The sequence below is a fragment of the Delphinus delphis genome, chromosome 17, assembly GCF_949987515.2.
Source record: "Delphinus delphis chromosome 17, mDelDel1.2, whole genome shotgun sequence".
Lineage (NCBI taxonomy): Eukaryota > Metazoa > Chordata > Mammalia > Artiodactyla > Delphinidae > Delphinus > Delphinus delphis.
In genome coordinates, this window is record NC_082699.1 from 3482023 (window position 1) to 3505889 (window position 23867).

At 43.5% G+C, this 23867-nt stretch overlaps 1 protein-coding gene across 2 annotated transcripts in view; it reads left to right on the forward strand.

Moving 5' to 3' along the window:
- Window positions 1-21810, forward strand: part of RGS20 (regulator of G protein signaling 20) — a 47508-nt gene extending 25698 nt beyond the window's left edge. For both annotated transcript variants that reach the window (XM_060035379.1, XM_060035378.1), the window contains exons 2-5: window positions 3461-3609; window positions 10177-10263; window positions 14710-14944; window positions 20969-21810. In XM_060035379.1, the coding sequence (XP_059891362.1) occupies window positions 3461-3609; window positions 10177-10263; window positions 14710-14944; window positions 20969-21157 (660 nt within the window). In that variant the 3' untranslated portion in view covers window positions 21158-21810. The remainder of the gene's footprint in view (window positions 1-3460; window positions 3610-10176; window positions 10264-14709; window positions 14945-20968) is intronic.
- Window positions 21811-23867: the final 2057 nt, after the last annotated feature.

Genomic DNA, 23867 nt, shown 5'->3' on the forward strand with positions numbered 1-23867 from the left:
TGGTGTCACAAGTATATACATGTCAAAACATCAATAAACATGTGCCATTTATTGCATGTCTGTTAGACCTCAATAAAGCTGTTTTCAAAAGTGTATAAGAACAGGGCTTCCCTGGGGGCACAGCGGTTGAGAGTTCGCCTGCCGATGCAGGGGACACGGGTTCGTGCCCCGGTCTGGGAATATCCCACATGCCGTGGAGCAGCTGGGCCCGTGAGCCATGGCCGCTGAGCCTGCGCGTCCGGAGCCTGTGCTCCGCAACGGGAGAGGCCACAGCAGTGAGAGACCCGCGTACCACACACACAAAAAAAGTGTATAAGAACAGACTTTGATGAGATTTGCCTCTGCTTTCTGAAGGCTATATTCAGTCATGAGCAACCTTGTGATGTTCTCTAAGAGTTTACTCACTAAATCAAGATTCTTCCAGGTAAGCTGGCAGTCTTTATCCCCAGGTTCTGCATCTGTGGATTCAACCAATCTCAGATCAAAAATACTGGGAAAAACTCCAGAAAGTTCCAAGAATCAAAACTTGAATTTTGCCTTGCACTGGCAACTATTCGCATGGCCTTTACGTTGTATTAGGTATTACAAGTAATCTAGAGATCATTTAAAGCGTCCAGGAGGATGTGCACAGGTTATGTGCAAATACCACATCATTTTATGTAAGGGACTTGAGCATCTGTGAACTTTGGTATCCTGGGGGTCCTGGAACCAGTCCCCCATGGGTGCTGAGGGACAACTGTATTTACAAAGAAATAGGTGTGTACGAACAAATAAAATATATTAACTATTAAAATAGGCTGGCACAACTTATTTTATACTATGTAAAAGCAATATAAGAAAACTTGCTTAACTTGGTAAAGTTATCTTCTCCCAGAAACCTCCGACACACATCACACACACAGGGAAAATACTGTCAGTCTTCTCATTAAAGTCGTGAAGAAAACAAAAGTGCCTGACAGTATTTCTACTCTTCAATATTTACTGAACTTCCTGGCCAGTGAAGTAAGACCAAGGAGAGGAAAGAGGTATATACCTTGGAAAGGGACAGAAAGTAAAGTGTGATTATTTATAGACAGTATCTAACTAGGAAACAAGAGATTCTAACAAGAGAATTAACAGGAAGACTCGTAAAACTAAGAGAAGTCAATAGGTCAGATAGAGTGTCATTAGCCTTCCTAGACTCTGAAGTAACTATTTAGAAACATGAGGCTGGGGGAGGTATTTACAACAGCAGCAAAAATTGACCTCTAAAATATTCAGGGAAAAAAAAACTATCAAAAATATGCAGAACCTGTTTGAGGATAACTCTTGAACTGTACATAAGACAGGGTTTAAATGAATAGCTATTTCATGACCGACTGCGGAGACCCAGTCTCGCAAAGACGTTGAAACCCACTGACATGACCACGTCACAATCCTTCCTTCTTCTGAGAAGCAATGGGGATTTTGTTTTTAATGAGGCAAGGTGCATCAGTATCTCTGAGAAAATAAGTTACCCGGAGCATCTTTGGCTGAAAGCACCTTTGTTTGGACACTGTGCTGGCGTGTCCTTGCCTCTCCGTGTCCTGAATGAAGTGAAACCATTGTCAGTCTCTGGCTCCACTGAAATGCCACGGATGCGGTGAGAACGTGATGCCAGAGGAGCCCAGCTTCTCCCCCAGGGCGAATCAAAGGGGTCCACTCAGGAGGCTGGACCACCCAGGCTGGGCGCTGTGGACGGTGTTGTAAGCATTGTTCTGGCTGTGGAGGAAGGGACAGTAAATCCCTCTGATGGGTCTCTCGTTCTGTCTTGGAACTTACATCCCAGGATGATTAAAAGACAAGGGCCAATCCTGAGTAGTAGTTACCGTCCAAGCTCCTGAGCTCACCGCAGGACAGGCCAATAAATCTAGAGACGGGCTGGTGAGGCAGGGAACAACTTCGGAGAGCCAGCAGACCAAGAAGTCGGTGGACTAAGGTCTCAAAGAACCATTTTCCGCAAATCAGAGTTCAGGCTTCTTTTATACTCAAGGAGGAGGGCGTAAAGTCGAGCACTTCCTGGTTCTAGCCCGCCTCCGGACGGGGCTGTGTGAGTTTCTTTTTTTCTGCAGCCATCCACAGGTGGGCCTGGTCAGGATGTTTCTTGTGAACTAAACAAGGGTATTTTAGCTTAACGCTCATTACCTGGGAGGCAGGGTTCTCAGAGATGGGCTGTTATGTATCCTTTAAGCTTACAGGCAACATCCCTTTAGTGATGAACTTGTAATAGAGCAATGGTTCTTCCCTATTACACAGTCATCCCTGATAGGTACTGAAACAGATGTCATTTCTCGCAAATCTTTCTCGTAAATCCAGTGTGGTCCTAATCAGATTCCCACATGGTATTAATGAGTTGATTCCAAAATTCCACTGGAACACAAACAGGCAAGAACAGCCAAAAAGGGTTTTTGGTTTTAATTTATAACCTTTTTTTTTTTTCCCTAGCTGTGCCATGGCAGCTTGTGGGATCTCAGTTCCCCGGCCAGGAATTGAACCCGGGCTACAGCAGTGAAAGCCCAGAATCCTAACCACTAGGCCACCAGGGAACTCCCTGGTTTTAATTCATGAAGAGAATTTAACTTACCCAATATGAAAACATACAATAAAATTATGATAATTAAAACAAAGTCCAACAGCATATAAGGATAAGTAATAGTAGGGATAGATAAATCTAATGTTGGAATAGAATATCAAATTCAGAATTTGATTCCAAGGATCTATTTAAGGTTCTTTAACACAGATTGGATTTTTTTTTTAACCTACCAACAACTCAAACAATTGTATCAAAAATTAAAACGGACACAGCAATTTCTCGTTTCTTATGCTGCGTTTATATTTCTCTCCTTCAACCATTCCTGTAGTTCTCAGGCAAGGCGAGGGATGAAGCGTTTTCCGACCGCGCAATGCCCAGGGAAGAAGGCCAGGGCACCGTCCCTGCAGGTGGCAGGATGGGTGTGGGTCACTGTCCTGAGCCCGGCTCGCGTCCCGGGCACCCCTGAGCAGGACTGCGCACGGGCGCGGCTCCAAGGGCTTTGCAGCTGCGATCCAGCTGCCCCTGTAACTGCCCCCGTCCTCACGATGGTCCAGCGGGGGCCGGGGGGGCGACTCGAGCTGTGAAACGCACCTGTGGTAGGTCCTCACCACGATGTCTGAGGGATGTGATGCCAGTGTCTGTCTCCTTGAGCCAACTGTGAGCGCCTTAGCACAGGGAGCCCCCATTCGTCGTTTCACTCCTAGAATTTATCACAGTGCTTCCAGACAGGGAATAAATGTTTGGTCAATGAACGGATTGTAAGCACCAAATGTTACCAAAATTAGCAGAAATGATCTGGAGAGAGTCACGCTGCATCTTCTCAATGATCCAAACGACAACGGAATCGGAATCTCCAGCTTGTGTGGTGCTAAGTCTGCCCCCGCCCCCCTTTCACTTTCCCTGTTGCAGCCGATGGGATCAGAACGCGTGGAGATGCGAAAGCGGCAGGTGTGCGCCGCCCAGGGGCCCGCAGCCGCCGCCCCAGGCCCGCGCGGAGTGGGGAACCGGGGGCCCAACGCTTGCTGCTTCTGCTGGTGCTGCTGCTGTAGCTGCTCTTGGTAAGGTTTGCGGCTTTTCATGATCGCGCTCCCGGTAGGAAAACGGTACCCTGAATGGTGCCAGTTTGCGATGAATGCAGTAAGTGCTTTTAAGCAACTGCTACATGCCTGCCTCTGATGTGGGTTCTGTAACGGACGACAACAAAAACAAACAAACAAACCAACCCAAGAGGAGGCTGCGTCCTAGCTCTGGAGAGACCTATGCAAATCCCTGAAATCAGGCTAACTAATGTATATCAAATATCTAAAGAACAACCTAAGGCAGCTGACGATTGAATATTACTATCTGAGCAGAAAGGAGTGAACTCAAGGCCCTCCAGTCGGTAACAAAGGCTTCATGGAGGACTTAGAATTTAATCTGGGTCTTTAAGTCTAGCGTTATGAAGGAGAATGAGCCTGCATTTTATATTCCGCTGCTTCTGTTTTATTAATATTGTTTTTTAATAAAGAAAAATGTCAAAAACTAAGCTTGACAGAGAGAGGAAAATCTAAAAATATAGACTCACTTACTAGTAGTGGAAGATACACAATCATTGCTTTAAAAAAAGAGATACAACTTGAGCGTTTGAGTCACTGTTGAAGATCTGGAGAAACAGGGCTGATTTACACCCAGAAATCACAGGAACGCTAGGTTGCACTTCTGAAATCTTGGATATGAAACGTGCTTCGTGACAGCCAAATGTGTGCGTAGCTTTAGGCAGTTCAATGATTGTAAATTTATTTGGGCTTGACTGCAAGTTAGACCAGACCTCACTATCCCGTGGAGAAGAAGGAAAACTGGGATTGATCAGGGAAGTAGAACCATTAGAACTGGGGGTGGGCGGGCTGGAGGCTGAAGGTGAAAAGTCCAGGACGGTTTGGGCTGTTCCTGCTTGCCTCGGGCTGGTGTTAATTTCCATAAAGTTCCAGGCCGGTGCCTCTGAGGATGGATGTTACCCTGATGCTGGGAGGTCTGTCCATTCGGGACGGAACCCCAGACTCAAGTGGGAATATGGCGGGGAGTGGCTGACCAGAGCCTAGCAGCCCAGAGTTTAAAGTGAGCCTTCAGCCCTGACAAGGGGTCTAGAGGACCCGGCAGGAGACGGGAGGAAAGGGCGCGTTGGCACCCCTGACGCACCGAGGTGTCCAGGACCCCCGGTAGTCGGGGAGGGGACCTACCAGGGGTGAAGAGACTGCACTGAGGCCCCTTTTCCACCCTTTCACTCTGCTCATCAGGCTCAGTGAGATGATGCCTTAGAGGTGTGCAAAGGTGTCCCTGTGCAGGAGGAATGCCGCCTGGCATTTACCCCATCCCCCCTTCCCTGCTCTGGTGCCTTGGGATGGCACAGGAGGTGGGGACCATGGCCTGAACAATGTCTGGGACTGATGGTGTATGGGCGACAGGTGGTGATGGGTCCCAGAGCAGCCTCCTCCAACTAACGTCAACCAGGGCGAATAAAATATAAATCTGTACCTGGACATCCTCATCACAGCCAGCACCTGTGTAGCACGTGGTACGTGTGTCTACGAAAGACAAGAGAGCAACGTCTTCAGAGTACGGGAGCAAAGTAACAGAAAACTTAGTCAAACTATAACTCAGGAGTGTAGGTAAAATAAGTCATTTTCAGACATACAAAGGCCAAGAGAGGTAACTGCCTGCAGAGCCTCCCTAAAGAACTAAGGATGTATTCAAGGGTAAAAAGGGCAAAAACTGAACCCAGAGGGCAGTCATGGGGAACGGGTAACACTGATGAATACAAAAGCAGCTGTAAAACTTGGCATTTAATTTTGTGTTAGAAAGTGTAAATCCAGAGCCATAAACAAATAACCTCATGTTAACAATCAACAAGTCAAATACCTCAGTCTTTCTTAGGACAAAACTATAACATTTTCTTTCAAAATTAATGGTATTTATGCTTAGTCAGAAATGGAACATCGATTTTTCCACATCAAGGGAAGGCAATAAGAGAAATACTGGGGCTCCCCTGGTGGCACAGTGGTTAAGAATCCGCCTGCCAGTGCAGGGGACACGGGTTCAAGCCCCGGTCTGGGAAGGTCCCACATGCCGTGGAGCAACTAAGCCCATGTGCCACAACTACTGAGCCTGTGCGCTAGAGCCCGCGAGCCACAACTACTGAGCCCACGTGCTACAACTACTGAGCCTGCACTCTAGAGCCCACGAGCCACAACTACTGAAGCCCGTGTGCCACAACTACTGAGCCCGTATGCTACAACTACTGAGCCTGCGCTCTAGAGCCCACGTGCCACAACTACTGAAGCCCACACGCCTAGAGCCCATGCTCCGCAACAAGAGAAGCCCACGCACCGCAACAAAGAGTAGCCCCCGCTCACCACAACTAGAGAAAGCCTGCAGCCAAAAAAATTAAAAATTTTTAAAAATTAAAAAAAAAATACTGAAAACTTTATCAGCATATAGCAAAGGTGACTTTAGCAAAAGAAAGAATGAGCTATTCTATAAATACCCAGATTCCTGGCATTAGGTGACCAGCTCATCCCAGTTGCCTGGTTGGTTTCAGCATTGAAAGTCCTATGTCCCAGCAAACCCATGAGCCCCAGACCAACTGGGAAGGTTGGTCACCCTACCTGGTATCCAAATCCATAGAAACAGATTTATATTCCTGTATTGCATCATGTAAAAAATTAATCTCCCAAGATCAACTCCAGATGGCTTAAAAGCCTAAACGTGAATATCCAAGAGGAAGACACAAGATAATATCTTTATGATCTTGGTGTTGGGAAGAATTACTTTTAAAAAGAAAAAGGAAAATCTGTAAAAGGAAGAGATTCATAAATTTGGCTACATTAAAATATTAAAATGTGCTAGGAGGAAAACTAAAAACACATTTCATCCAAAGACTTGTACATGAACATTCATTGCATCATGATTCATCCTGTGAGAGGGGTCATAGCAGCATTAATCTGATTGAGAAAAACTGAAAATATCTGGATAGATGCTTTGTGGTGTAGTTATGTAATGTGACACCATCCGGCTTTTAAATGCATGTGCTTTTAAAGGAGAAAAAGCAACTTGTAAAGCAATGCATATTTACAAAGTTTGGAAATATGTGCATATCTGTATATTTTTATTTATTTATTTATACATTTTTAGAGAGGGTAGGGTAACTGTGAATGGTAATGATAAAAAACAAAAAAATAAGTGTGCTGGTTATCTCAGGAGAAGAAAGGGGGAAATAGGTTGGGGAAAAAGTGCGTGGAAAACTTCAACTGTTCCAATATTTGATTTCCTTGATTTTTTTCACAACGTGCTTTTGAGATTTATCCATGTTGAGAGTACACAGTGAGTCCATTTTTTTTTTCGGAGTGATTTTTTTTATTCGTTTACAAGAGTCCATTTTTAAGAAAGGTAAATGGGAATTAGTTTTCTAAGCCCTTGTATTATCTTTCTCAGAATCCTGCTTTCTGGCCTTCAGGCGTTTCATTTTATAAAAGGAGTCATGCAGAGTCTTGATCTCTTGAAAATAACCTTTTTGTTTTCCTTTCTAGAAGACTGAAGAATTTTTTCCTCTTTATAACAACTCTAAACTTTACTGAAAGAGACCTAAGCAGGGGTCTTCTTTTATTGAATATTTCTTCAAAGTGGTGAGCAACTATTTTGGCTTCTATCAATATTTTCTTATTCTACTTTAACAATAAAAATAAATTCAGGTTCAAAAAGTCGACACAAAATATATTACTGTTTTTCAAGAACACATTGTCTCCTAAGAAATATTCCTACTTTTAAAAAAATGAGACATGGAAAAAATGCCAAAGCTTAAGTACCTATTGCATTATTTATTCATAATACAACTTACAGTTCTTTTAAGAATCTTGTGTCAAATTCATCCTTCCTTTTCCTCTTTGCTTTTTCATACCCACTGTGTAGTACTATTTTCTCTTACGAAAGAAGTCTATGACGTCGGGCAGTATTAATACTCCTGCAGAGAGCGTACCACCCAGATGCCTCTCAAATTCGTTTTTGTTTTTGTTTTAAGAAACCATCATTTACTGAAACTTTAGCCCTGGCGTCATGAAAGCAACAAGAAAAACGAGTTCCTGCATGTCTAATGACGGCACTTAAAGAAAAATAGAACTACACACAAACACACAATTACTGAAAATTCATAAATGCCTGAAAATAGAATAAAAGACTTTTATAAAATGGTGTAAAGAATGTTAAGGAAAGGCATAATGAAAGAATAGAAAAGACAGTACAGAGGCAATAGTAAGATAAAGCAAACTCAACTAATCAATGATAAAAATCCATTTTGATATTAATGGGAAACTAAAAGCATTTCTGCTAAAATCAAGAACAAGGCAAGGGGCACTTCCCTGGTGGCACAGTGGTTAAGAATCCACCTGCCAAGTCAGGGGACATGGGATCAAGCCCTGGTCCAGGAAAATCCCACATGCCACAGAGCAACTAAACCCATGTGCCCCAACTACTGAGCCTGTGCTCTAGAGCCCATGAGCCACAACTACTGAGCCCGCGTGCCACAACTACTGAAGCCTGCGCGCCTAGAGCCCATGCTCCGCAACAAGAGAAGCCACCGCAATGAGAAGCCCACGCACTGCAACGAAGAGTAGCCCCCGCTCGCTGCAACTAGAGAAAGCCCGTGCACAGCAATGAAGACCCAACGCAGCCAAAAATAAATAAATAAATTTTTTTAAAAAAGAACAAGACAAGGCTGTCCAGGATCTTCCCTACTATTCAACACTGTGCTTTAGGGATCAGACAAGAAAAAACAACTGGAGGCCTAAGAATTGGGAAAGAAGAGGAAAAGCTCCCTGTTTGCTGATGATAAGAGAATTCCCTTGAGAATGCCAGGGGAATTGTTGCTAAGCTGACACAAACACAAAAGAGAGAAATCAAATTAACAAAAAATAATAGCTTTCAGAATGTAAAGAACTCTTACAATTCAAAAATAAAAAGACAAACCAATTTAAAAATGGGTGAAGGATCTGAATAGATATGTCTCCAAAGAAGATGTACAACTAGATGATAAATACTTGTAAAGATGCTCAGATGTCATGAGTCATTAGCAAAATGCAAATCAAAAGCACAATGTGATACCACTTCATAACCACCTAAATGGCTAGAATAAGAAAGACAGACAACAGTAAGTGTTGGCAAGGGTGTGGAGGAATTGGCTCCCTCCAACGTTGCTGGTGGGCGTGTGAGATGGTGCAGCTGCTTTGGAGAACAGTTTGGGCCTTCCTCAAAATGTTAACAATAGAGTTACGACATGACAGCATTTCCACTCCTGGGTGTCTACACAAGAGAAATAAAAACAGACAGCCACACAAAATCCTGTACATGACTGTTCATAGTGGAATTATTTACAAATAGCCCCGACATGCAAACAACCTAACTGTTCATCAGCTGATGAATGGATAACAAATTGTGATATACACAGGCAATGGAATGTTATTCAGGCACAAAAAGGAATAACATAGTGAAACATGCTACAACATGAATGAACCTTAAACCAGTATGCCAAGTGAAAGAAGCCAGCCACCAAGGACTACATATGGTGTGATCCAGAATAGACATGTCTTAGAGAACAAACTAGTGGTTACCACTGGGGAGAGGGAAGGGGAAGCGGCCATAGAGGGGTGGCGGAGAAAAGGGTTACTATGGGATTGTATGAAATCATGTGTGTGAAACTTCTGAAAATTGTAAAGCATTGTAGAATTTAAAGAATCTTTCATTCAGTGAAAAAGAATACACATATTTCTAGAGACAGGAAGCAGATTAGTGTATGTTGAGGGCTGGTGTAGGTCAGAGGTAGTGTGTTATGAGCAGTGGCCGCGAACAGGTCTGGGGCTTCCTTTCGGGGTAATGAAAATGTTGTGAAATTAGATAGTGAGGGTCATACAACCTTGTGATTATGCTAAAAAACACTGAGTTGTACACTTTAAAGAGGCAACTTTATGATGTAAAAATGATGGTTCAGTAAAGCTATTAACACATTACCTTCAAACGAACAAACAATAAAGTTAGAAGATGAGATGGAAGTGAAAATTCCATTTACTGTAACAACAGAAATACCTGGAATAAATTTACAAATGAAGGTACGAAACGTGTATAAGGAAACAAACTCCCTTGAAAGATACAATAGAGATTTTGATTGTACACTTTCCTGGCTTTCTTTCATACTTTCATATGTGTGCCTGTAAATACATAAAATCTCCATTTTCACTGGGAAACAAAGTCTGGAGAATGTATAGCTTTTTTCAAGGTTCAGGAAACAAAATGAAAACCGAAAACATTCCTGAAAATCTGATCTTTTTACTACTTTCTAATGGACATGTTTTATGAAAAGAAATATTATTCTAAATGTAAACTCTCTCAATGAGTGTAGACCATAGTATTATAAATAGAATTAATTTTGCTAATAGTTTATTGTCATACTTTTGGTTTTCTTAAGAAAACAAAGAATTGTCACTTTTATCAAGAAAAGAAATTAATTCAACTTGGTAAGCTGGAGTTCTCTGAAATATTTGTAAAAAATCTTTCCTTGATACAGAATGATCTCAACTAACACGTGTTTGTCTTATTTCTTGCAGTCTCACTGTTAGAAACCAAGAGGAACAGAGACTCAGGAGTGCTTCCTATGAACTCAGAACAGAGGACCTTCCCATCTGTGAAGAAAGGTGAAATTTCATAGTGTTTAGCTCACTAAATCGACAGAAATGCCAACCTTATTATTTTTTCCTTCCAGTTTTATTGAGATATAATTGACATTCAGCACCGTGTAAGCCTAAGGAGAACAGCATAATGATTTGACTTGTATACGGCATGAAATGATGATCAAAATAAGTTTAGTGAACGTCCATCCTCTCGTAGATTCTCAACCAGATTTTTTTGTGTGTATTTTTGTTTCAATAGAACACACAGTTTCTCTAACTGCAATTTAATAATATCAAATCATAATGTTGCATCACATTTTCACTGCAGAATTCTTTTTTTAAAAAAAGTTATTTATTTATTTATTTATTTTGTGGCCGTGCCGTGAGGCATGCAAGATCTTAGTTCCCCAACCAGGGCTTGAACCCAGGCCCCCTGCACTGGGAGCTCAGAGTCTTAACCACTGGACCACCAGGGAAGTCCCTGCAGAATTCCTTTTAATTCATTGTGTGACAGGGAGAAAAATCAGTTCCACTGTTAATCTAATGCCTGTTAATCACAAATAGAAATTGATGCTTCTTGGCAAAACATATGATGTCATTTTATTTTTATGTGATTTACTTTTTTAAATAAAAGAACATAATGAAATACACAAGTTAGGGTTTCAGGAAAATTTTAAAGGTCCATTTTTTTCTTAACTATAAATATACTTTAGTAAATGTATTATTTTTTAAGTATTTTGAGAAAAAAGTTGGAAAAACACACAAATTACTTTCCACAATGCCAAATTTTAAAATTGTCTTTTTTCCTTCCTGTATTATCTATGGATTTACTTCCACTTACCTATTCTTATTCCTTTTCTTTGTGTTATGCCAATATAACTGCAGGCAATAGACAAATATCCTAAAAGCATTGTTCAAATAGGTCTTGTCTTAAATTATTTATTTTTGAGGGGGGAAAAAACAAGTAACCTAAAAGTTTACTTAAAATATTTTTCTTCATTCTTTATTTTATTTATTTTTACCCAGATATTTCAGAGTCTAGGATGCATATTAAAATCTTCCACAATTCATGAGTCTGTTAAAAACAGCTTTTCTCTTATATAGTTCAGTATACTGTATTCTGCAGTGAGGCTTGAGGCTTTGAGTACTTCTGGAACCAGAAAGCCCTCATCTGGTCCTGGCTCTGTCCATCCTGCCTGTATGACCTTGGGCACTTAGCAGCCACATTCTGCCTCAGTTTCCCTGTGCGTAAAATGGGGATAATAACGGTGTATTGTGACTCAGCCAAAGAAGGGTTGTCGTGAGCACTGAGTAACCAGTAAAGCACTGAGAACAGAGCCAGGCAAGAGGGAACGATTCCATGTATATCGGCCATTATTTGTTCTCAATCGTATCCAATAATATAAAATGACTGTTTATCCAATTTGATGCCTTTTGCTTCCATTTCTATTTAGATATTAATCGTATTCATCTGCATTTCCCTCACATATCTTTGCCTGTCTATTTGTAATTTTTGGTAGTATTTTGTATGCTTCCCGAAAATAGCATTATGTTGGATTTTTGCCCAGTTTGAGTCTCTGTCACTCAACTGGGAATTAAAATCCAATTACATTGGGTCAGTTGTCTTGCTGATTACGGATATGTTTAATCTTCTAGAATGTTTGTTGACTATCTACTTACAATACACCCTAATTATTTCCTTTTTTTTTTTTTTTTTTTTACTGTATGAACTGTGCTTTCTTTGCTTCTAGGTTCTTTGGTACTATGGAAAAGACATGTTTTCTCTCTCTCTCTCTCTTTTTAAAGGGTACTACTGATTACCCTTAAGTTTTTCAGTCATTCTTTTATATGTATTTCTTAAATTAAAAGGAGTAAGAAGATATATTTTGAATCCCCATATTTAAGGAACATAACTTAGCATTCTTTTTTTTTTAATTTAGCATTCTTTACTAAGCCTTGCCAATTTAATTAACCTATCTAAAAAGAATCTGGTATTTTTATGTAGATTGCTTTAAGTTACTATTTTTAAATTATCTTTTAAGCATCTTTTAAAATATTTCTTTCAGGGAGTTCCCTGGTGGTTCAGTGGTTAGGATTCTGGGCTTTCACTGCTGTGGCCCGGGTTCAATCCCTGGTGGGGTAACTGAGATCCCACAAGCCACATAGCCAAAAAACATGTATATATATATATTTCTTTCAAAACTAATTTTACTGGTTATGATAGAGATTTATGTTTTCATACAGAATACTCTTTTCGTGATGAAAAGCTTAAACACCTGTTATAAAAAACAGAAATCAGACAATACAAAAGTTTTACAATAAAAGCTCAGTTGTCCTCTTACTCCAGACCTTGTCCCAATCTCCAAATATAAACCTTCAACAGTTTTTTTACGTATCCTCAAAGGAACTATCTGTGCATTTCCACACAGTTGTACTTACATAGGATTCATCTATACACACTGAATCTAACTTTGAAACTAAACTTGAAATGACTGTCTATCTGTCTGTGTCTCACTGCTGGCTCAGCTGACTACTCGCTTTCTATGACCCATTTTGTCTCGTCTTCAGCTTTTTTATTTTTTTTGGCCGTGCAGCGCGGCTTATGGGATCTCAGTTCCCCACCCAGGGATTGAACCCGGGCCATGGCAGTGAAAGCCCGGAATCCTAACCACTGAAGCACCAGGGAACTCTCTGGTCTTCAGCTTTTCACTGGTGTTTCTCTGCTGGGTCACTTATAATCCATCTTAAAGATAGGAAAAGGACATAGAATTTACATTGTAAACTTTGCATATGGGAGAGAGTTTTTTCTATCATCATCATATAATTAGGACAAGTTCACTACATATCAAATTCTTGGCGGTACAGTTTACCTCCCAAAACTAAATGGAGAGAGAGCCTTTGGCAGTGTGGCAGATTAGATCATCTGGGGGCCTTCCCAAGACAGAAGAACAGATTTTGCATAAGTCTAAAAGTTTTTGCAACACTGGGCTCACAGAAAGTAAGGAAAAGGACAAAGCACCTGAAAAGCAAAACCAAATAAAAAGTAAGCAAAGCCCTGAGCAGTGACTGCTAAGCACAGGACAGAAGGGTTTTCTCTCAGAGCCAGTGCAGAGCGGGTAGGGCAAGGAGCTTAAAGCCAGGATTCCACGATTCAGCCCTGGTCCACGAAAGGAGCAGAAGTGGTCCCCAGTCAGTAGGAAGCACACACACATCCTCTCTGGAGGAAAGAGAATACCATCAAATGTGACTCTCAGTTTCCCAAAGATTAACACCAACCAAAAATTACAAAACTAGAAGGACACAACCTACCACAAATGAGAGTCAGTAGAAACAACACTTGGATTTAGAGGCCAAAAGACTTCAGATGTTAGAATTATCTGCAATCATATAAAGTAATGGTCTCTGAAATGTTTAAACCAATTAAACATGGAATCACAAAAATGAGTAGGCTGAATTCAACTACCAGAATTGTCCAGGAAGGGAAATTCCCTGGCGGTCCAGTGGTTAGGACTCTGCGCTTCCATTGCAGGGGGCATGGGTTCAATCCCTGCTCAGGGAGCTAAGATCCCACAAGCCTCGAGGCTCGGCCAATAAATAAATAAGTAAATAAATGAATAAATAATAAAATAAAAATAAAAGCAGAGTCTTTTAAAAAAAACTAAAGAATATATTCTTCAGGGATACATCCATACATAAAAACTATGAAAAGAAAAAGGGTAAGGGAAAAGAAATTAATAAGGATCATTGTTAAACAGATTGTGTTTTCTGGCCTCAATATAATGAAAATGTAAGTAAAAATAAACTAAAACAGGGTAAGCCCCAAATCAAGAAGAGCAGCTCCATCGGGGATGGAGGGGGGCATCCAGAGGGCAGTGTGTGGACCTAGCACCCAGGTGAGTGCACTGCGCGGATGGCCTAGGTCTCCAGGTAAAAGGTGAATCCGTAAGTGCTCAGTTCGTCATCGCTGTTCATCACTTGCAGTTACTGGACAAACTTATCTTCTTTCCTTTTCCTCTTTAACACTCTCTTTTGAATCTTTTAGAACCCTGGGCAGACACTGCCCCACGACTGTCCTAGAAGCCAGGTGGTCAGGTCTGACTTGGGTCTATCACAGCCACCTGGGGAGTTTGTGGTCAGACGGTTGTTAAGAATTTTTTGTTTTACTTTTATAATTTAAAACCTTTGCCAGGATGTGCCTAGATGTACGGGCTTGTTCTTAGCAGTTATTCCAGCAGTTTGGTTTGCAAGCCCTTTGGCAGCAGTGGTGCCGTCCAGCTAGACAGTTGGAGAGTGCCACACGTGTTTCTGCCGAAGGCGCGAGGAAATGAGAACAGCCCTTTCTCTGCCTAAAAGGGCCTAAGGGCACATTTTCATTCTCAGAGCAAAAAAGACACGTTTCTCGGGATGCAATTCACATCAGCCACCAATACCTCTGCTCCCTTCGCCCCTTTCTCCCGCCCCCCCGCCCAGCCCGGGTCCCAGCCTGGAGGAGGCCAGCGCCTGGGCCCAGTCCTTCGACAAACTCATGCTCACGCCTGCGGGAAGGAACGCGTTCCGGGAGTTTCTCCGAACGGAGTTCAGTGAGGAAAACATGCTCTTCTGGATGGCGTGTGAGGAACTGAAAAAAGAAGCTAATAAAACCACGATTGAAGAGAAAGCACGAATAATATATGAAGACTACGTTTCTATTCTTTCTCCTAAAGAGGTACGTACCCACCAGAAACGTCCCCCAGGAGGCCGCGGGTGAAAGGAACCCCTTCGGTGTCTGGTCACCCGGCCTGGTCAGGGCTGCTTCCACCATTCATGGTGTTCAAACGCCTTGCGGTGTGGTCCCACCAATGGGGGCCAAGTGCCCCCCGAAATCAGTCAAAGATTGTGTGCATTTTCCTGGGAAAAGTATCTATAACTTTCATCCAATTCTCTAGAAGTAGGCGTCTATGCATTTTGCTGTAAACGCTGTTTTTAAATGACAGCCTATAAGCATTCCTTTAAATAAAATTATCCTTTTAATCTGAGCAAAGTCTCATTTCAGGTATCCTGACTTTAGATGGAAAGAGCATCACTTATATGATGCTGATGCTGCAGAGGTTCGCCCCAGAGTGGCCCTTTGTGACATCAGAGAAATGATCAGAGGAGTGAAATCATCAGGTTTCCATCTCTCAGTTTTCATTCTTCCAAATCTAAAATCTAGGAGGTTACGTTGGCGTCAAACCTAAGTGCCTTGTAGCTCCGATGGTAAAATCCCACATGTGCCGCTCAGAATGTAAAGCTAATAAAACAGGACCTCTCCTGTCAGGGAGCTCACAGACAAGGGGGCAGCAGACATGGGGCCCCGGGTGCGACATCTTGGGGTCGTGACAGGCTGGGGGACGAGCCATCACTGGGGGGCGGGGGGCATGAGGAAGAGGTACCTGGAGAGGCCATGGATGGGCCAAGGATAATGAGGAGGAAATTACCAGAAATGCAGTGGGCTGAAGGCATCCCACGGGACAGGACTAGATGGGCCAGGGATAAGAGCATGGGGGTCACAGGAACAGTGAAAGCGTCAGAAGGTTGGTGGCTGAAGGGTACAGTGCTTACCAAACAATTGGGGCCGGTAGCCAACAGCAGGAGGAAAAGAGGATTGTCCGAGAGCACGGAGAGGTTTGCGGACCAGGCTGAGCTGAGGTTTATCCGGGAAGAGCTTGGATTTTAACCTGGTAATATCACCAAACTTGGATTTTTGAAGACCACATGATAGATTATGAAAAGAAGACCAGAGGCAGAGGCCACTTAGAGGACGAATTCCAACCCAGACATGACGATGGTCCAACCAGGCCAGCTGAAGAGAAGCCAGAGAGGATGGCTTTGATCTGAGTCTGGAATGACTGCACGTCTGGTTTAGGCAGACAGGGTGGGGACCATGCTTGGGAGAAAGACAGTGGGACTCAATATCGCTTCCTTAAGTTTGCAGTAAGTTGGAGATATTCCATTGACAGATGTACAGATACGAAGTTCAGAAAGTTCTTTCAATTTGGGGTTAACAAAAAGCAAGAGAATTTTTGTCCTTTAATGTATGGCTTCGACATATTTTTATTTTGTCATGACTTTCCTTTTTATTTTTTAAGGCAAGGATTTTCATCACTGTCTTTCAAAGCATTATACAACCAGAAAACTTGGCAAATTTGTAAAGCAAAGATGATATAAAAAGACGACCCTTTCCTCCCAAATATAAGCATCTATTACTTGAAATGTAAAAGCTTGAAAAGTTTAAAAGCGTAGACCTTGGGGTCAGATGCACTGGGGTTTGAGCCCCAGTTCTCTCATTTAATAGCTGCATGACCTCGGGTGTGTTTCTGAGCCCCTCTGCACCTCGGTTTCCTCCTGTGTAGGAAGGGGAGGTCCACACTTGGCTGAACATTTGGGAAGAGTGACAAGGGGACAATGTGAAGTCCTGCACACGCCGGGCAGAGCGGGCTCACCCCAGGTGACAACCCTCAGCAACCCTGTGTCCATTTCCCGTCCTAAGCAGACCCTGTCCCCACCAGCACTTGAGGGACAGTCTTCAGATGGAGGTTGTAGAGAATGAAACAGTTCCATTTGTGCCTTAACTGTTTGTGAACTAGAATGTATTTATTTATTTATTTTTGGCTGCATTGGGTCTTTGTTGCTGCGCGCAGGCTTTCTCTAGTTGTGGTGAGTGGGGGGCTACTCTTCATTGCGGTGCGCGGGCTTCTCATTGCGGTGGTTTCTCTTGTTGAGGAGCACGGGCTCTAGGCGTTCAGGCTCAGTAGTTGTGGCTCGCAGGCTCAGTAGTTGTGGCTCGCGGGCTCTAGATCGCAGGCTCAGTAGTTGTGGCTCGTGGGCTCTAGAGCGCAGGCTCAGTAGTTGTAGCGCATGGGCTTAGTTGCTCCGCGGCATGTGGGATCTTCCCGGACCAGGGCTCGAACCCATGTCCCCTGCATTGGCAGGTGGATTCTTAACCACTGCACCACCAGGGAAGTCTCCTAGAATATTTTTTGATGTTTTCTGCAGTAAACCTTAGTCTAATTTTCTTTCTTTTTTTTTTAAAGACTTTTTTTTTGATGTGGACCATCTTTAAAGTCTTTATTGAATTTGTTACAATACTGCTTCTGTTTTATGTTTTGTTTTTTTTGGCCGCAAGCATGTGGGATCTTACCTCCCCGAGCAGGGATCGAACCCGCACCCCCTGCTTTGGAAGGAGAAGTCTTAACCATTGGACCGCCCAGGAAGTCCCACGCTTAGTCTAATTTTCTTTTTTTTTCTTTTACTTTAAATTTTTTAAATTTCACTTGTTACAAAGAACTTGAATTATAATTGTACTTTTAAAAATTAACAATGGAAATTTAAAAGAAAAAAATATATATTGTGTGTTTAATTACATTTCATAGAATTATTATCCCTGAATCATAATTCTGTTAGTATACCACTATAGAGATTATTTCTTAATATTTAGGTGAGAACCATTTCCTTCTGTTTTTGAGAATAATTCTGTAAACTCATTTCCAGTAATGGCATCTTCCCTAAATCAAAGGTTTAACGAGGGAGATGCAAGCAGAATAATCATGAAAACACAAAGCAATACAACAGCAACAAAAAATTTCTAACTTCCAATAACAGCTCAATTTAGAAGAGGGTTTATATCTTCAGAACAAAAGCATTCCTCCTTGACCTTCTAACCAGTCAAAATCTGTGTGTTCTACAGAAAACTGTGATGTTATTCCCCTAAAAGCACCCTTTACTGCTTCTGCCTCCATTAGATTTCCTAAGCACTAGTGTTTTGGGTTTTTTTTACATCTTTATTGAAGTATAATCGCTTTACAATGGTGTGCTAGTCTCTGCTTTATAACAAAGTGAATCAGTTATACATATACATATGTTCCCATATCTCTTCCCTACCTCCCACCCTCCCTATCCCCTCCCTCTAGGTGGTCACAAAGCACCGAGCTGATCTCCCTGTGCTATGCAGCTGCTTCCCACTACCTATCTATTTTACGTTTGGTAGTGTATATATGTCCATGCCACTCTCTCGCTTTGTCACAGCTTACCCTTCCCCCTCCCCGTGTCCTCAAGTCCATTCTCTCGTAGGTCTGTGTCTTTATTCCTGTCTTACCCTTAGGTTCTTCATGACATTTTTTTCCCTTAAATTCCATATATATGTGTTAGCATACGGTATTTGTCTTTCTCTTTCTGTCTCACTTCACTCTGTATGACAGACTCTAGCTCCATCCACGTCATTACAAATAGCTCAATTTTGTTTCTTTTTGTGGCCAAGTAATATTCCATTGTATGTATGTGCCACATCTTCTTTCTCCATTCATCCGATGATGGACACTTAGGTTGTTTCCATCTCCTGGCTATTGTAAATAGAGCTGCAATGAACATTTTGGTACGTGACTCTTTGAATTATGGTTTTCTCAGGGTATATGCCCAGTAGTGGGATTGCTGAGTCATATGGTAGTTCTATTTGTAGTTTTTTTAAGGAACCTCCATACTGTTCTCCATAGTGGCTGTACCAATTCACATTCCCACCAACAGTGCAAGAGGGTTCCCTTTTCTCCACCCCTTCTCCAGCATTTATTGTTTGTAGATTTTTTGATGATGGCCATTCTGACTGGTGTGAGGTGATACCTCATTGTAGTTTTGATTTGCATTTCTCTAGTGATTAGTGATGTTGAGCATCCTTTCATGTGTTTGTTGGCAGTCTGTATATCTTCTTTAGACAAATGTCTATTTAGGTCTTCTGCCCATTTTTGGATTGGGTTGTTTGTTTTTTTGTTATTGAGCTGCATGAGCTGCTTGTAAATTTTGGAGATTAATCCTTTGTCAGTTACTTCATTTGCAAATATTTTCTCCCATTCTGAGGGTTGTCTTTTGGTCTTGTTTATGGTTTCCTTTGCTATGCAAAGGAATTTTCTAACAAGAGCAAGCAGGAGGCTTTCTCCTCTCAGCCCACAATGAGTGTCGAGTCCCCCCTCTGGCAGGAGCTGAGCTCCTAAGACCTGGGCCCTCACACTCCGGAAGCTTCTAGGAGGGCATGGCCTGGTGGTGAGGGCAGCCGTGGGGATCAGCTCAGGGTGGCTGGGAGGCTTCCCAGGACTGGGGAGTGACGTGGAAACCAAGACCTGACAGAGAAGTACACGTAGTCAGGCCATTCTAGACAGTTCCCCTAGACAGCCTCCTAGAACAAAGACAAGCTAGTTCTCGCTCCTTCTTCCTTTAAATCCCAGGCGAATGCCAAGTTCCTTGAATTCTTGAGTGGAATAGTGAGGCGGAGCTGGGGAGCCAGTGGGAGCAGGTCATAAAGGGCCTCCTAAGTTTAAACTTGGAACTTGTAAGCTCTGTGCTTAATCCTGAGCCCACCGACACCAGCACAAGGTCCGAAGGCGAGTGCTGGGTCCGGGGGTGGTGCAGAGAGGCCCTGGACTGCCGGCCCAAGGCCAGTCAGGAGGCTGGTGAACAAATGCCGTCGAGGTGGTGGCTGACCTCCACGAGGGTCACGGCAGAGAGGCGGGGGAGGTGGCCGGATTCGAGCCGCGTCAAAGAGGCGGCGTCAGCAGGGCTTTGTGCCCATTACAGAGCCAGAGGGAGGGAGAGGGTGAGCAGGACCCTGACTTGCAGGGGATAAGCGCCTCCAGCCTTCCCAGGAGGAGGTGGATAGATGCATCTGGAAAGACAGATCACTGAAGCCCATGCTCAGTGACTTGGATAAGCACACTTTCAGTTTTATATTAAACAACAGCACATGCATTGCGTATCTATCCTGCCCCCCTGGTGCAGAGACGGTCCAGCCGAGGTTCCTCACGCGGCAGGGAAGGCGTGTGAGCCCCTGCTGTCCTGTTCTCGGCTGTCTGGCTCCTGCGGGCCGCTCTGGTCTGGGATGCGCTTCGTCCAGGACGAGCAGACATCGGAGTGCAAGGAGGCAGCATCTCCCGGGACGTCGTGGACTCCCCATACTTTGAATTCATTCTCATTAAGCCCTGGCCAGCTACCACCTTTGTCACCCCTACTTTATGGAGCAGGTTGTTTGGGGTTTTTTGCCGCACCCCGCGGCATGCGGGATCTTAGTTCCCCGACCAAGGCTCGAACCCACACCCCCTGCGCTGGGAGCTCGGAGTCTTAACCACTGGACCGCCGGGTAGGTCCCTAGGGAGCAGTTCTTCAGGACACAGTTCACTTTGCCTGAGGTCCCACAGCCAAACAGCGACAGAGCCGGGAGTTAAGCCCAAGCCCGTGGCACTGACCCTTCCACGGTGCTTCGGGTCACTTCTGCCTGACCCCAGCCTGGAGCTCCAGGTTTTAGTCCTAGTGTTCTTAGGCAATTCGCCAGGGGTAAGTCAATGTGCGCTACCTTTCTTCCTTGCGGCCACAGTCCCCTCATTTTAAAGAAGTAGTGCAGCGCTGTGGTTTTCTAAAGCAGTGCGATCCCCACTGGCATCACCGAGAGAACTCATGAGAAATACAAACTGTCAGCCGCCCCCAGATCCACTGGGTCAGAAGCTCTGGGGGGGCCCCCCGCACTCTTTTCTAAGGAGCCTTCCAGGGGCTTCTGATGCCTCTGAAGTTTGGGACCACTGTTCATTGTGTTCAGCTCCTCTTTCAACAGCTTAGGTTTGGGGATGACCTTGCTGGGTCTGGGATTTTTAAAAAAACAAACAAGGTATGGGAGTTGGGGTGTATGTCCAAAGAGGCCCTTGTCTGACACAGCCCCATGTGTCCCCGCCGGCAGGTCAGCCTGGACTCCCGCGTGAGGGAGACCATCAACAGAAGCATGGCCGAGCCGTCCCCTCACATCTTCGATGATGCCCAGCTGCAGATCTACACCTTGATGCACAGGGACTCGTACCCCCGGTTCATGAACTCTGCTCTCTACAAAGACCTGCTTCGCTCCTTATCTGAGAAAGCAGTGGAAGCCTAGGATGTTCAAAATATTTATTATTAATAAAACAAAGAACTCGTGGACTCCGTGTAGGACAGGGAATTTAGAGGCAGTAGTGTCTTCTGCTGGGTCATACTCGGGTTATTTTAATAACAGACTCTTCCTTCTGCAGAAGGCTGTATATTCACCAAGTAAATTGCGGCCACCTTTTGTGATACTTTTGGGAAAAATGGGGTATGGCTGTGTAGAAAGGTAGTATATTTACACTTACAATGACAGTAGCACTTTCTCAGTGACAAAGGATACACAAGAAGACACCACACTGCCTGCAGCGTGTACATCCATGGGAACAGGACCCAAATTCCCATTTTATAAAGATGTGACCGCTACCTGTAAAACTGGTATTCTACTTTATCTTAGGATACATGTATGTAGATGCGTATTATGTGCGTGTGTATCTTACATGGTTAATGTAAAGCCCTGGGCTCTGAAGTGGATCAGCCTCAAATGTTTGATAAGAGAAGTACTGCCTAGAAAATGCTCTTGTTGAAAAGTTACCTTTATTACCAGAATCTGCCAACCTGAAGAATGAATTTTCACGTAGGTGGTGTTCATCACAAAGCGTTCAAATAAGCGTATCTCCATTTTTACTATTGAAAGAAATATGGGCATTTTCACTCTAAAAAAATAAAGCACAAGAGTTTTATCTCAATCTTTTTTTCACATGTCACTATTTGGGAAATATAAGATTAAGTAAGTGGGGACACATGCAAGATTCTCTTCTAGCCCCCAGACTAGGATTTTCTTTTTCGATCCCACTATTTTTATCACAGGTGAATAGGATAACTTCATAGCTCACAGTAAAAATACCGGTTTGTAGGCCTAAACCATCCCGAAGAAACCCATCACTAGGATGAAAGAAAGGCATCCAGAACCCGGAGGAGTTTGAGTAGTGGGTTGGAACGTGATTTACGCGAGGCCCTAATGGGATGGCCCTCCTCCTGGTCACCTCCCTCCCTGGCCCTTCAGCCTGATGATTCCTTCATATGCTCTTCAACCCTAAGCCCTCATCCTCTTTCTCAGCGAAACACCTCACCTCCCCCTTTACTGTGAAAATCGTGCCGCTAACCCTACACCTTCTCACGTGACCTACAAATCCGCGTGGATCAAGGTCTATGCCCACCTTCACAGCCCAATCCCAGAGAAGGTGCTCTTTCCTCCTTTTCAAGGCGTCAACGCCTCGTGTACTTCTGGGTTTTTTCTAATTTTATTGAAGTAGAGTTGATTTACAATGTTGGGTTAATCTCTGCTCTACAGCAAAGTGATTCAGTTACACGTATATAGATTCTTTTTCCTATTCTTTTCCATTACGGTTTATCCCAGGATACTGAACAGAATTCCCTGTGCCGTGCACCAAGACCCTGCTGTTTATCCATCCTCTGTATCAGAGTTTGCATCTGAATTCTGACTCCCATGTTCTAGGGCCCCATTTCTTCTTTAGACAAAGAGGAGGTCACTGGGATCAAGGCATCAATGCTGCCCTCCAGCTGCTTACATCCAAGTAAGGATGACAGACGTGTGCGACAGTGGCGACAGCAGTGGGGAGTACCGATCCAGAGAACAGCTGAGCTCTCGACGCCCTGGAGGCTACTGGAAGCTTTGGGGGCGGAGATGACACCAGAGCTACAACCTACAGAACAAGAGTGTGTGTGGGGGGCGGAGGTGTAGGGAAGGCGTTGATACTTGGAGCAAACCCCAAATGGTCCAGTTCCGGCCTGTCAAGTAGAAGGTGAGTGGAGATGCAAAACATGTGGAAGAGAAGCTGGAGCCGGGGGCCTAGGCTTTAGGCTGGAGTATTGACGGGGGGTTTGCCAACACAGGGACTGGCGGGAGGGTTAAAGCCTGAGCAGGGCTGAACGCACATCCCTGCCAGGTGGACAGAGAAGCCAGCGCTCCCGAAGGACAGTTAGAGGAGCTCATCGTCCCCATACCGGCGCAGGGAGGGCCGGGGGGTGCCTCTGGGGACGCAGCAGCCCCCGGAGTGGGTGCTGCCTAGACTCGGCTCTTAGATTCCACCCCCCTTGACTTCTTTCCACACTGGAAGCTTCTTTGGACTCCACTTCAATGCAACTCCAAGGTTTAAAAAAATTTTATGTAAAATCTGACAGGCTGATCTTGTTGGGATGGATGGCACTCCATTTGGAAAAAATGTATATATAAACAAATATAAATTCCAAATGGTTTAAAGGTCTAGAAGAATATTATAAGAATATTGGAAGAAAATGTAGGCAACATTTTTGTAACTTCAGATGGAAAGCATCTAAGCAAAATGTAAAATCTAGAAACCATAAAAGAAACACTGAGATTGGATTATGTAAAAATTTAAATTCTGTACAACATAAAAACATAAAAGAATGCAAACACAAATATTACGCTATAAGACACACTCAAGATTACTATGCAGAATGTATTAGGAGTGTCTACAAATTAGACAACTCTGTAGACAGAAAAGGAAAACCACAATATAAACCATTAATGGAAAAAATCAACTGGCCAGAAAATATGAACACAACATACACAAAATGATAAATCATGTGAACTCAGAACAACGAGATGACAGTGGTTACCGTTTCCCCCTAGGTTTGCGAAAGTCACAAGGATAGCTCACATCCAGCATTAGCAAGGTGTCAGGAAATGGGCATTCCTGCGCTGTTGGCAGGTGGGTGAACTAGTCTTGACTTTTTGGAAA